This window comes from Pezoporus wallicus, unplaced genomic scaffold, assembly GCF_028554395.1.
Source record: "Pezoporus wallicus isolate ANWC-B61680 ecotype Strahan unplaced genomic scaffold, APGP_CSIRO_Pwel_v1 contig_14764, whole genome shotgun sequence".
Classification (NCBI taxonomy): domain Eukaryota; kingdom Metazoa; phylum Chordata; class Aves; order Psittaciformes; family Psittacidae; genus Pezoporus; species Pezoporus wallicus.
Window position 1 is genome coordinate 1 of NW_026643061.1, and position 13,995 is coordinate 13,995.

At 58.3% G+C, this 13,995-nt stretch overlaps 1 protein-coding gene and 1 long non-coding RNA gene across 2 annotated transcripts; both read left to right on the forward strand.

Moving 5' to 3' along the window:
* The first annotated feature begins 2,145 nt into the window (after positions 1-2,145).
* MON1B (MON1 homolog B, secretory trafficking associated) lies at positions 2,146-6,325 on the forward strand. Its single transcript, XM_057396613.1, has 4 exons — positions 2,146-2,788; positions 3,680-4,508; positions 4,604-4,751; positions 6,146-6,325. The coding sequence occupies exons 1-4, from the start codon at positions 2,146-2,148 to the stop codon at positions 6,323-6,325; spliced, it is 1,800 nt and encodes a 599-aa protein (XP_057252596.1).
* Positions 6,326-11,231: 4,906 nt separating this feature from the next.
* LOC130592358 (uncharacterized) lies at positions 11,232-13,878 on the forward strand. Its single transcript, XR_008970536.1, has 4 exons — positions 11,232-11,246; positions 11,853-11,927; positions 12,067-12,114; positions 13,837-13,878. It is a non-coding gene; the product is annotated as an uncharacterized LOC130592358 (long non-coding RNA).
* Positions 13,879-13,995: the final 117 nt, after the last annotated feature.

The window sequence follows — 13,995 nt, forward strand, 5'->3', positions numbered from 1 at the left end:
TAGGGTGGGGAATGGGCCTATGGGTGCACCTATAGGGGAAAAGAGAGGTCCTATAGGGTGGGGAATGGGCCTATGGGTGCCCCTAGGGGGGAAAGGAGGGGTCCTATAGCCCCTATAGGGTGGGGAATGAGCCTGGAGGTGCATCTATGGGGTAAAGGAGGGGTCCTATAGCCCCTGTAGGGTGGGGAATGGGCCTAGAGGTGCACCTATGGGGGAAAGGAGGGGTCCTATAGCCCCTATAGCGTGGGGAATGGCCCTATGGTTGCACCTACTGGGGAAAGGAGGGGTCCTATAGCCCCTATAGGGTGGGGAATGGACCTAGAGGTGCATCTATGGGGGAAAGGAGGGGTCCTATAGCCCCTAACGGGTGTTGAATGGGCCTATGGGTGTACCTATGGGGGAAAGGAGGGGTCCTATAGGGTGGGGAATGGGCCTATGGGTGCACTTATGGGGCAAAGGAGGGGTCCTATGGGTGCTACAGGGTCACCACCACCCCCCCCACCCCCACTCACCGGCTGGCGTGGGGGAGGGGCGGCCCACGGGGCTCCCGAGGGGGAGGCGGGGCCTCGTCCCAAGGGGGCGGGGTCTCTCCTGCGGCCACGCCCCCTTTTCGCGCCTTGTTGACCACCGCGTAGGTGACGTCCATTGAGGAAATGGGGGGGGGGACCCGGAAGAGTCCAACGCGCTCCTATGGGGGGGAGGAGAAGAAGGAAGAGATAAGGGGGGGGAGGAGTTGGACCGAGGGGTCCCGTGCTCCCCCCCCTATGGGGTTTGGACTCACCTGATGTGGGGGGGGGGGGTCAGAGGGTCCCGAGTTCTTTGCCCTTCCCCCCCCGACGCCCCAGTTCCTCCTCGCACTTCCCCTTTCCCTCGAGAGGAAGTGTGGGGCCCACAGGCCACGCCCCCCCCCTTGGCTAAGCTCCGCCCACTGGGACCCTATAGCCCCAAGGGGGGGGGGTTTGCTCTTTTAACCCTATAGAACCTCTTGGGGTCCCTGTAGCACCTTTGGGGGGGTCCACAGACCCTATAGGGCTCCCGCAACCTCTATAGGGAGCGCTGGGGGGCCCCATAGGCTCATGGGGCTGCCCCATAGTGGTGTGGGGGGACCTTTAGTGCATCTGGGGTGCTCTTAAAGCACGTCTGGGGTCCTTACTGGACCCAGAGGGGGTAAAGAAGTTTATAGGGCCTCTGGGGATGCCCTATAACCCCCATAGGGTGCCCTACAAGCCCCCTTTAGGGTGCCCTACAAGCTCCCATTCGGGTGCCCTACAAGCTCCCTTTAGGGTGCCCTACAAGCCCCCTATAGGGTGCCCTACAAGCCCCCTATAGAGTGTCCTACAAGCTCCCCTTAGGGTGCCCTACAAGCCCCCCATAGGGTGCCCTACAAGCCCCCTATAGAGTGTCCTACAAGCTCCCTCTAGAGTGCCCTACAAGCTCCCTTTAGGGTGCCCTACGAGCCCCCCATAGGGTGCCCTACAAGCTCCCTCTAGAGTGCCCTACAAGCCCCTTATAGGGTGCTCTACAAGCCCCCCATAGGGTGCCCTACAAGCCCCCTATAGGGTGCCCTACAAGCTCCCTTTAGGGTGCCCTACAAGCCCCCTTTAGGGTGCCCTACAAGCCCCCTATAGGGTGCCCTACAAGCTCCCTTTAGGGTGCCCTACAAGCCCCCTATAGGGTGCCCCACAAGCCCCCTATGTCACCCTGGGGTCCCTATAGGGCGCTAGCGAGGACCCAGACATCCGGGTCACGGGAGTCGGGAGCGCTCTGGCCCCGCCCCTCGCGAGTGACGCCACAAAGGGCGGGGCTGGGGGAGCGGCGCGAGCTGACGGGAGAACCCGCCAAAAAGCTGCGTCACAGCCCGGGCCCCGCCCCTCGCGCGGTCTGATTGGTCGGCGCTGGCGGACCCCGCCCCTCTTTCCCCGAGCCGGGCGCTGATTGGCGGGAAGGGGCGGTGCGTCGCCGCGGTGACGTCAGCGGGCGCGCGGCGCGGCGGGGCCCGGAACCAGCGGCTGTGAGCCCAAGGGCGTGCTCCTGATTGGTCGAAACCTGGGGCGTGGCTTGGAGGGGAGGGAGCAAAAGCTGTGGGCGTGGCTTACGGGGGGGGCGTGGCTTTGCAGGCGCACGTGCTACCGCCCGCAGGTCGCCATGGCGACGCCTCCCTCTTCTCCACCCGTGCACCGCGATGGAGCCCCCCAGAGCCCGAGCTCGGCGCATCCGGATGCGGGCGATGGGGAGGAGGAAGAGGAGGAGGAGGAGGAGGAGGTGATGGCGTCCCCACGGTGTCCCCCCATGGAGGAGGAAGAGGAGGAGGCGACGGCGGCGGCGGCGTCCCCCCGGTGTCCCCCTATGGAGGAAGAAGAGGAGGAGGAAGAGGAGGAGGTGACGGCGGCGTCGGCATCCCCCCGGTGTCCCCCCATGGAGGAAGAGGAGGCGGCGGCGGCGGCATCCCCCCGGTGTCCCCCCATGGAGGAGGAGGTGACGGCGGCGACGTCGTCACCCCGGTGTCCCCCCATGGAGGAAGAAGAGGAAGAGGAGGAGGAAGAGGAGGAGGTGACGGCGGTGACGGCGGCCACGTCGTCGCTGTGGTGCCGGCGCGGCGCCGACGAGGACGTGACGGCGGCCGGGTGGCGGTGCCGCCGCAAACACGTCTTCGTGCTGAGCGAGGCCGGGAAGCCCATCTACTCCCGGCACGGCAACGAGGAGGCCTTGGCGGCCACCATGGGCGTCATGATGGCTTTGGTGTCCTTCATCCAGAGCGGGGGCAACGCCATCCGGGCCATCTGCTCTGGTATGGGGGGATTTGGGGGGCGGGACACCATCAAAGCCATGTAGGGAGAGCGCCCCTACTCTGGCCCCTATTGGTGGCCATGGGTAAAGGAGAGTCCGTCCCCCCCTCCAACCCCCTGCCCCATAAGTGTGCCCTCCCAAAGCAGCCCCTCTGACAGCTGAGCGCAGGTACAACGAATCCCCCCCCATAACAACAACCCCCTCTAACAGCTGATCTTCAATACAGCCACCACCCCCCCCAATGACTGACCCCAGGTACAACCACCCCCTCTAAGAACCCACCCCAAATACACGGTCTGATGGTTGGAACTGGAAGACCTTCAGGTCCTTCCCAACCCATTCTATGGGTCCATGATACAACCAACACCCCCCAAAACAACCACCCCCTCTGACAACCCACCCCTAATACACAGTATAATGGTTGGACCTGGAAGACCTTAAGGTCCTTCCCAACCCAACCCATTCTATGGGCCCATGATACAACCAACACCCCCCAAAACAACCCATCCTTCTAACAACCGACCCCTAATACACAGTCCAATGGTTGCAACTGGATGCCCTTCAGGTCCTTCCCAACCCAACCCATTCTATGGGTCTATGATACAACCAACACCCCCCAAAACAACCCATCCTTCTAACAACCGACCCCTAATACACAGTCCAATGGTTGCAACTGGATGCCCTTCAGGTCCTTCCCAACCCAACCCATTCTATGGGTCTATGATACAACCAACCCCCCCCCAAACCAACCACCCCCTCTAACAACCGACCCCTAATACACGGTCTAACGCTTGGACCTGGCTACCCTTCAGGCCCTCCCACCCCACCCCACGGCTCTATACCACAACCACCCCATAACCCCATAATCCCCGTCCCTTACCTGCCGTTACAGAGGACCGCACGCTGGTGTTCGAGCAGCGGGGCCCGCTGCTGCTGGTGTCGGTGTCGCGCACGCGGCAGTCGGCGGCGCAGCTCCGCCGCGAGCTGGCCTTCGTGCACGAGCAGATCCTGAGCCTGCTGACGCGCGGCGGCATCAGCCGCGTCTTCGCCCGCCGCCGCGGCTACGACCTCCGCCGCCTGCTCGCCGGCGCCGAAGCCGTCCTCGACCGCCTGCTGGCCGGCGCCGCCGCCGACGGCCGCCTCTTGCTGGGGGCCGCCCGGTGCTTGCCGTTACCGGCGCCTCTCCGGCGAGCCCTATCCGGCGCCTTGCGCCGCGCCGCCGCCGCCGCCGTCCCCGCGCCCGCCTTGGCCTTGCTGGCCGCCCGTGGCAGGTTGGTGACGGCGGCGCGGCAGCGGGCGCTGGCTGAAGGAGGCCGCTTGTGTGCCAGCGACCTCCACCTCCTGCTCAACCTCTTGGCGAGCGGCGTGGGCGCGGGCGAGGTGTGGACCCCCGTGTGCCTGCCCCGCTTCAACCCCGACGGGTACTTCTACGCCTACGCGGCGACGCTGGGCGACGACGACGACGGTGACGGTGACGACGGCCATGGCGTGAGGCTCATCCTGCTGTCCACCGAGCGCGAAGGCTTCTACGCGGCGGCCGGGTGCCGGAGGCAGCTGGAAGAGGCGCTGAGGGCCCAAGGGTGGCTGCGGGAGCTGAGCGCCGCCGTCAAGGGGGGAGCAGGATACGGCCCCGCTCGCCCCGGCGCTCCCGAGCTCCGGCATTTCCTCTACAAGCCTTTGGAAGGGCCCGAAGAGATGCAGCAGCTGCCGCAGTTTACAAGGTAGGGAATGGGGAGGGAATAAAGGGGGTTTTGGGGGGGGGGGCACCCCACTGTGTGTCTGACGCTGGGGGTGATGCCCCCGTCCCCGGGTGTAGCCCCGAGCTGGAGGAGCCCTACAGCAGCGAGGAGGAGCAGCAGCGGCTCTTCGACCTCTACCATTACCTGCACAGCCGCGTGCACAGCCCGCACCGGCCCCTGCGCCTCCTCTACCACGTGGCCGAGAAGGAGACGCTCTTGGCATGGGTGAGGTGGGGGGAAAGGGGGTGTGGGAGGGAGCGGGGTTAACGGGGGGGGGAGGTCATTAGGGACCAGGGTTAACGGGGTTGGGGGGGGCATCGTTAGGGACCAGGGTTAATGGGGTTGGGGGGGCATCATTAGGGACCAGGTTAATGGGGTCGATGCCATCATTAGGGACCTGGGTTAATGGGGTTGATGCCATCATTAGGGACCAGGTTAACAGGGTCGATGCCATCATTAGGGACCAGGGTTAACAGGGGCTTAACTCCATCATTAGGGACCAGGGTTAATGGGGTCAATGCCATCATTGGGCCCCAGATTAACGGGGTCAATGCCATCATTGGGCCCCAGGTTAACGGGGTCAATGCCATCATTGGGCCCCAGGTTAACGGGGTCGATGCCATCATTGGGCCCCAGGTTAACGGGGTCGATGCCATCATTGGGCCCCAGATTAACGGGGTCAATGCCATCATTGGGCCCCAGGTTAACGGGGTCAATGCCATCATTGGGCCCCAGATTAACGGGGTCAATGCCATCATTGGGCCCCAGGTTAACGGGGTCAATGCCATCATTGGGCCCCAGGTTAACGGGGTCGATGCCATCATTGGGCCCCAGGTTAACGGGGTCGATGCCATCATTGGGCCCCAGATTAACGGGCTCAATGCCATCATTAGGGACCAGGGTTAACGGGGTCGATGCCATCATTGGGCCCCAGATTAACGGGGTCAATGCCATCATTGGGCCCCAGGTTAACGGGGTCAATGCCATCATTGGGCCCCAGATTAACGGGGTCAATGCCATCATTGGGCCCCAGGTTAACGGGGTCAATGCCATCATTGGGCCCCAGATTAACGGGGTCAATGCCATCATTGGGCCCCAGGTTAATGGGGTCGATGCCATCATTGGGCCCCAGGTTAATGGGGTCGATGCCATCATTGGGCCCCAGGTTAATGGGGTCGATGCCATCATTGGGCCCCAGGTTAATGGGGTCGATGCCATCATTAGGGACCAGGGTTAACGGGATCGATGCCATCATTGGGCCCCAGGTTAACGGGGTCGATGCCATCATTGGGCCCCAGGTTAACGGGGTCAATGCCATCATTGGGCCCCAGGTTAATGGGGTCGATGCCATCATTGGGCCCCAGGTTAACGGGGTCGATGCCATCATTGGGCCCCAGGTTAACGGGGTCGATGCCATCATTGGGCCCCAGGTTAACGGGGTCGATGCCATCATTGGGCCCCAGGTTAACGGGGTCAATGCCATCATTGGGCCCCAGGTTAATGGGGTCGATGCCATCATTGGGCCCCAGGTTAACGGGGTCGATGCCATCATTGGGCCCCAGGTTAACGGGGTCGATGCCATCATTGGGCCCCGGTTAACGCCGGCGCTGCTCCCGCAGGTGACCCCCAAGTTCGAGCTCTACGGCTGCTTCAGCCCCTTGGTGAGCAAGGCGGGCGCCATCGCGGTGCTCACCAAGCTCCTGCGCTGGCTCAAGAAGGAGGAGGACTGGCTCTTCATCCGCTACCCCGCGCCATACTGTGCCGCGGCCCGCGCCGACGGCGCCGACCCCGAGGGATGAACGGGGGGGGAATAAAGCACCATGGCCGGGGGGAGCCATTGCTTGTGTCCGGGATGGGGGGGTTAAGGGGGCAGGAAAACGGGGGGGGAAATGGGGGGGGAAATGGAGGTGGAATGGGGGGAAATGGGCACAAAAAGGATGGGAAATGGGGGCAAAAATGGTGGAAAATGGGCACAGAAAGGGTGAAAATGGGAGGAAAAGGGGGTGGAAAATTGAGGTGGAATGGGGGTGGGAAATGGGGGCAAAAAGGGTGGAAAATGGGCACAAAAAGGGTGGAAAATGGGCACAAAAAGGGTGAAAATGGGGGGAAAGGGGGTGGAAAATTGAGGTGGAATGGGGGTGGGAAATGGGGGCAAAAAGGGTGGAAAATGGGCACAAAAAGGCTGGAAAATGGGCACAAAACGGATGGAAAATGAGGGCAAAAGGGGAGGAAAAATGGAGGTGAAATGGGGATGGGAAATGTGGGCAAAAAGGGTGGAAAATGGAGGAAAATGGGGGAAAAGGGGTGGGAAATGGAGGTGAAATGGGGGTGGGAAATGGGCACAAAAAGGATGGAAAAGGGGAGGGAAAATGGAGGTGAAATGGGGATGGGAAATGGAGGAAAATGGGGAATGGAGGTCAAATGGAGATGGGAAATGGGGGCAAAAAGGGTGGAAAATGGGCACAAAAAGGGTGGAAAATGGGGGAAAAGGGGAGGGAAAATGGAGGTGAAATGGGGATGGGAAATGGGGGCAAGAAGGGGGGGAAATGGGCACAAAAAAGGTGGAAAATGGAGGAAAATGAGGGGAAAAGGGGGGGAAATGGAGGTGAAATGGGGCAAAAAGGGTAAAAAATGGAGGAAAATGGGGCAGAAATTGAGAGGAAAAGGGGAGGGGAAATGGGAATGGAAAACGGGAGCAAAAAGGGTGGAAAATGGGGATGGAAAATAGGGATAAAATGAGGGGAAATGGAGGGGAAATGGGGGAAGGAGGAGGGAGGAGGTGAGCGGCGGCCATGACAGAAAATGGCGGGAGGAGGGGACAGGGAGGAGGTGATGGAAAATGAGGGGGGAAATGGGGCAGAAAATGAAGGGAAATGGAGGAAAACGGGATAAAATGAGGGGAAAAGGGGATAAAATGAGGGGAAATGGGGATAAAATGAGGGGAAATGGGGAAGGAAGAGGGAAAATGGAGGAGAAAGGGGGAAGAGGAAGCAGGAATGGGTGCATGGACAGGGGACAAAATGGCGGCGGGGGGGGATGAAGAACGTGGAAAAGGTGACAGGAAAATGGGGCAAAAAGGGGGGAAAATGGGAGAGAAAAGAGGGAGGAAATGGGACAGGAAAGGGGGGAGAAAATGGAGGGGAAATGGGGAGGGGAAATGGGGGGGAAGGGGAGGAGATGGGGGGCGGCCATGACAGAAAATGGCGGGAGGAGGGGACAGGGAGGAGGTGGGAAAGGGGACAGGAAAATGGGGCAAAAAGGGGGGGAAATGAGGGGAAAATGGGGCAGAAATGGAGGTGAAAAGGGACAGGAAAATGGGGGGAAAAGGGGAGGGGGAATGGGGTGGGAAATGGGGCAAAAAGGGGGGGAAATGGGGGAAATTGGGGGAAAAGGGGAGGGGAAATGGGATGGGAAATGGGGCAAAAAGGGGGGGAAATGGGGGAAAATGGAGGTGAAAAGGGACAGGAAAATGGGGGGAAAAGGAGGGGAAAAAGGAGGGGAAATGGGGCAAAAATTGGGACAATGGGAGGACAATGGGATAAAATGAGGGAAAATGGGATAAAATGGAGGAAAATGGGATAAAATGAGGGGAAATGGGATAAAATGGAGGAAAATGGTATAAAATGAGGGGAAATGGGATAAAATGGAGGAAAATGGGATAAAATGAGGGGAAATGGGATAAAATGAGGGGAAATGGGATAAAATGAAGTTAAATGGGATAAAATGGAGGAAAATGGTATAAAATGAAGGAAAGTGGGATAAAATGAAGGAAAATGGGATAAAATGAAGGAAAATGGGATAAAATGAAGGAAAATGGGATAAAATGAAGGAAAATGGGATAAAATGGAGGGAAATGGGACAAAATGAGGGGAAATGGGATAAAATGAAGGAAAATGGGATAAAATGAAGGAAAATGGGATAAAATGAGGGGAAATGGGATAAAATGGAGGAAAATGGGATAAAATGAGGGGAAATGAAAAATGGAGGAAAATGGGATAAAATGAGGGGAAATGGGATAAAATGGAGGAAAATGGGATAAAATGAGGGGAAATGGGATAAAATGGAGGAAAATGGGATAAAATGAGGGGAAATGGGATAAAATGGAGGAAAATGGTATAAAATGAAGGAAAGTGGGGTAAAATGGAGGGAAATGGGACAAAATGAGGGGAAATGGGATAAAATGAGGGGAAATGGGACAAAATGAGGGGAAATGGGATAAAATGAGGGGAAATGGGATAAAATGAGGGGAAATGGGATAAAATGAGGGGAAATGGGACAAAATGAGGGGAAATGGGATAAAATGAGGGGAAATGGGATAAAATGGAGGAAAATGGGATAAAAGGAAGGAAAGGGGGTAAAATGAGGGGAAATGGGATAAAATGAGGGGAAATGGGATAAAATGGGGGAAAAGGGGGTGGAAAAGGGGCAGGAAAGGGGGAGAGAACAGGCTGGAAAAGGGGCTGGGAAAAGGGCAAAGTGGAGGGGAAGGGGCCAAGGAAGAGGGAAATGGGGAGAAAAAGGGGGCCAAAAGGGAAAGAAATGGGGACAAAGGGGGTAAAATGGGAACAAGGGAGAAAGGGGGGACAAGGGGGTCGGGGATGGAGGTGACAGCAAGGGGGGAAGGGGGAAGCATTGATGGGGAGGAAAGGGGATGGGGGGCACAAAGGGGGGGAAGAAGGGGGGAAATGGTGGGGAGATGGAGGGAATGTGATGGAGAGCGTCAGGAAGAGGGGATATGGGGGGCATCGTGCCCATTGTCCCCATTGACCCCATTGACCCCATTGTCCCCATTGACCCCACTGACCCCACTGTCCCCATTGTCCCCATTGACCCCATTGACCCCACTGACCCCATTGTCCCCATTGACCCCATTGTCCCCATTGTCCCCATTGACCCCACTGTCCCCATTGACCCCACTGACCCCATTGACCCCACTGACCCCATTGACCCCACTGTCCCCATTGACCCCATTGTCTCCATTGTCCCCATTGACCCCATTGACCCCACTGTCCCCATTGACCCCACTGACCCCACTGTCCCCATTGACCCCACTGTCCCCATTGTCCCCATTGACCCCACTGACCCCACAGTCCCCATTGACCCCACTGACCCCATTGACCCCATTGTCTCCATGTCCCCATGTCCCCATTGCCCCCATTGACCCCATGTCCCCATTGACCCCATTGTCCCCATGTCCCCATGTCCCCATTGCCCCCATTGACCCCATGTCCCCATTGACCCCACTGACCCCATTGTCCCCATTGACCCCATTGTCCCCATGTCCCCATGTCCCCATTGTCCCCATTGTCCCCGTTGTCCCCATTGACCCCACTGACCCCATTGACCCCATGTCCCCATTGTCCCCATTATCCCATGTCCCCATTGTCCTCCTGTCCCCATTGTCCTCCTCTCCCCATTGTCCCCATGTCCCCATTATCCCCATGTCCCCGTTGACCCCATTGTCCCCACTGACCCCATTATCCCCATGTCCCCATTGTCCCCATTGTACCTGTGTCCCCATTATCCCCATTGTCCCCATTGTCCCCACTGACCCCTTTATCCCCATTATCCCCATTTCCCCATTATCCCCATGTCCCCATTGTCCCTGTGTCCCCATTATCCCCATTGTCCCCATTGTCCCCACTGACCCCGTTATCCCCATTATCCCCATGTCCCCATGTCCCCATTGTCCTCCTGTCCCCACTGACCCCGTTATCCCCATTATCCCCATGTCCCCATGTCCCCATTGTCCCCATGTCCCCATTGTCCTCCTGTCCCCATTGTCCTCCTGTCCCCACTGACCCCATTATCCCCATGTCCCCATTGTCCCCATAGTCTCCCCATGTCCCCATTGTCCCCACTGACCCCATTGTCCCCATTGTCCCTGTGTCCCCTCAGGCTGCAGCAATGGACGGTGCCGAGGCACTGGGTGAGGCACACGTGTGATCCCGTGTGTGCCCATGTGAGCCCAGGGACACGCGTATTACACGTGTGTGTGTTACACGTATGTGTGTTACATGTATGTGTGTTACATGTGTGTTATACGTATGCGTATTACATGTACGCGTGTTACATATATGCGTTACATGTATGCGTGTTTCACGTGTGTTACATGTATATGTGTTACACGTATGCATGTTACACGTACGTGTGTTACATGTATGCGTGTGACATGTATGTGTTACACATATTCATGTTACATGTGTGTTACACTTGTGTTACACGTATGCGTGTTACATATATGCATGTTATATGTATGTGTGTTACACGTTATGTGTGTTACACGTATGTGTGTTACATGTATGTTACACGTGTGTTACACGTATGCGTGTTACATGTATGTGTTACATGTGTGCGTGTTACATGTATGTGTGTTACATGTATGCGTGTTACATGCATGTGTGTTACATGTGTGCATGTTGCATGTATGTGTGTTACACGTATGCGTGTTACACGTGTGTTACATGTATGCGTGTTACATGTATGCATGTTACACGTATGCGTGTTACACGTGTGTTACATGTATGTTACACGTGTGCGTGTGACATGTATGTGTTACATGTGTGTGTTACATGTATGTATGTTACATGTATGCATGTAACACGTACACGTGTTACACGTACGCGTGCGTGTGTCCGTCCCCAGCTCCCTTCCATCCCCCCATGGCCGGGGGACCACGGCCGGAGGCGCTGCTGGCGCAGATCCGCAGCCTGCACCGGGGTGAGTGATGGGGACCCCCCTATGGGTCCCTCTGTCTGGCCCTGTGGTGTCTGTCCTTCATCATCCATTAGCAGCATCATCGTCATCCATCACCATCCATCATCGTCATCCACCATCATCCATTAGCATCATCATCGTCCGCCATCTTCATCCATCTTTATCCATCACCATCCATCATCATCCTCATCTACCATCATCCATCATCATCATCATCCATCTTCATCCATCTTTATCCATCACCATCCATCATCATCCTCATCTACCATCATCCATCATCATCATCATCCATCTTCATCCATCTTTATCCATCACCATCCATCATCATCCTCATCTACCATCATCTATCATCATCATCATCCACCTTCATCAATCATCATCATCCACCATCATCCATCATCATCATCATCATCCATTATCATCATCATCATCATTTATCATCATCATCATTATCCATCATCATCCATCACCATCCATCACCATCACTATCCATCACCATCCATCACCATCATCATCATCCATCACCATCACCATCCCCATCCATCCCCATCCATCCCCATCCATCCCCATCCATCCCCATCATCCCCATCCCCATCATCATCCCCCCAGCACGCGAGGCCGCAGCGCGGGAGCTGTCGGAGGCGCAGGGGCACAGCGCGGGGCTGCGCCGGCACCTGGAGCAGCGTGAGTGGGGACCCCATCTATGGGGGGGACCTTATCATTGGGGGGGGGGGGGACCCGGACCTGGTGTTTGGGGGACCCTGGTGTTCAATGGGGACTCTGTTTTGGGGTGAAACTCCCTGGTTTTGGGGGCTGGCTGCAGTAGAGGAGCGGCGCGCGGCGCTGGACGGGCTCTGGCAGCAGAAGCAGGGTGAGGCCATGGGCTGGGGCCAGTGGGGGGTCTGGGGGGGGGGGGGGGGGGGCAAGGGGGGTTTGGGGGGGTTCAAGGGGGGGGGGGGGGGGGGGGTAAAGGGGAGGTTGGGGGGTTCAAGGGGGTATTTGGGGGGGTAAAGCAGGGGTTTGGGGATTTCAAGGGGGTGGATGGGGGGTTCAAGAGGGGGATTTGGGGGGTAAAGGGGGGTTTGGGGGGTTTCAAGGGGGGGTTTGGGGGGGTCAAGAGGGGGATTTGGGGGGTAAAGGGGGGTTTGGAGGGTTTCAAGAGGGGGTTTGGGGGGGTCAAGAGGGGGATTTTGGGGGTTCAAGGGGGGGTTTGGGGGGTTCAAGAGGGGGATTTGGGGGGTAAAGGGGGGTTTGGGGGGTTTCAAGAGGGGGTTTGGGGGGGTCAAGAGGGGGATTTGGGGGGTTCAAGGGGGGGTTTTGGGGGTTCAAGAGGGGGATTTGGGGGGGGGGGGGGGGGGGGGGGGGGGGGGGGGGTTTGGGGGGGTCAAGAGGGGGATTTTGGGGGTTCAAGGGGGGGTTTGGGGGGTTCAGGAGGGGGATTTGGTGGGGTTCAAGAGGGGGGTTTGGGGGGGTTCAAGGGGGGGTTTGGGGGGGTCAAGAGGGGGATTTGGCGGGGTTCAAGAGGGGGGTTTGGGGGGGTTCAAGGGGGGGGTAAAGGCGGGTTTGGGGGGTTCAAGGGGGTATTTGGGGGGGTAAAGCAGGGGTTTGGGGGATTTCAAGGGGGTGGATGGGGGGTTCAAGAGGGGGATTTGGGGGGTAAAGGGGGGTTTGGGGGGTTTCAAGAGGGGGTTTGGGGGGGTCAAGAGGGGGATTTGGGGGGTTCAAGGGGGGGTTTTCAAGAGGGGGATTTGGCGGGGTTCAAGAGGGGGGTTTGGGGGTTCAAAAAGGCGGGTTTGGGGGGTTCAAGGGGGTATTTGGGGGGGTAAAGCAGGGGTTTGGGGGATTTCAAGGGGGTGGATGGGGGGTTCAAGAGGGGGATTTGGGGGGTAAAGGGGGGTTTGGGGGGTTTCAAGAGGGGGTTTGGGGGGGTCAAGAGGGGGATTTGGGGGGTTCAAGGGGGGGTTTGGGGGGTTCAAGAGGGGGATTTGGCGGGGTTCAAGAGGGGGGTTTGGGGGGGTTCAAGGGGGGGTTTTGTGGGGGTCAAGGGGGGCTTTGGGGGCATTCACGGGGGGTTGGGGGGTTTCAAGGGGGTATTTGGGGGGTTCAAGAGAGGGATTTAGGGGGTCAAGGGGGGGTTTGGGGGGGTTCAAGGGAGGGTTTGGAGGGTCAAGGGTGTGTTTAGGGGGTTCAAGGGGGGCTGGGGGGGTTCGGGGGGGGTTGGGGGTGCTCACGGGGGTGGATGGGGGAATTCAAGGGGATGTTTGGGAGGGGTCAAGAGAGTGTTTGGGGGTCAAGGGGGTTTTGGGGGTCAAGGGGGGGTTTGAGGGGTTCAAGGGAGATTTGTGGGGCTCAAATGGGGGATTCAAGGGGGTGTTTGGGAGGGGTCATGGGGGTTTTTGGGGGGTTAAGGGGGTGTTTTGGGGTCAAGGGGAGTTTTGTGGGGTTCAAGGGGGGTTTTGGGGAGGTCAAGGGGGGGTTGGGGGGTTCAAGGGGGGTTTTGGGGAGGTCAAGGGGGGGTGGAGGGTTCAAAGGGGGGTTTTGGGGGGTTCAAGGGGGGTTTTGGGGGGTCCCTTCATTGTCGTCCCCCCCCCAGGGGCGCTGCGGGTGGCACGGCTGCGCAGGGAAGAGGTGGAGGCCAAAGGTCAAAGGTGAGTGGGAGGGGCCAGGGGGTCCTCCAATGACCACCACCACCCCCGAACGCATCACGTGACCGCTGACCCTTGACATCCAGATGACCTCTGACCCCATAGGT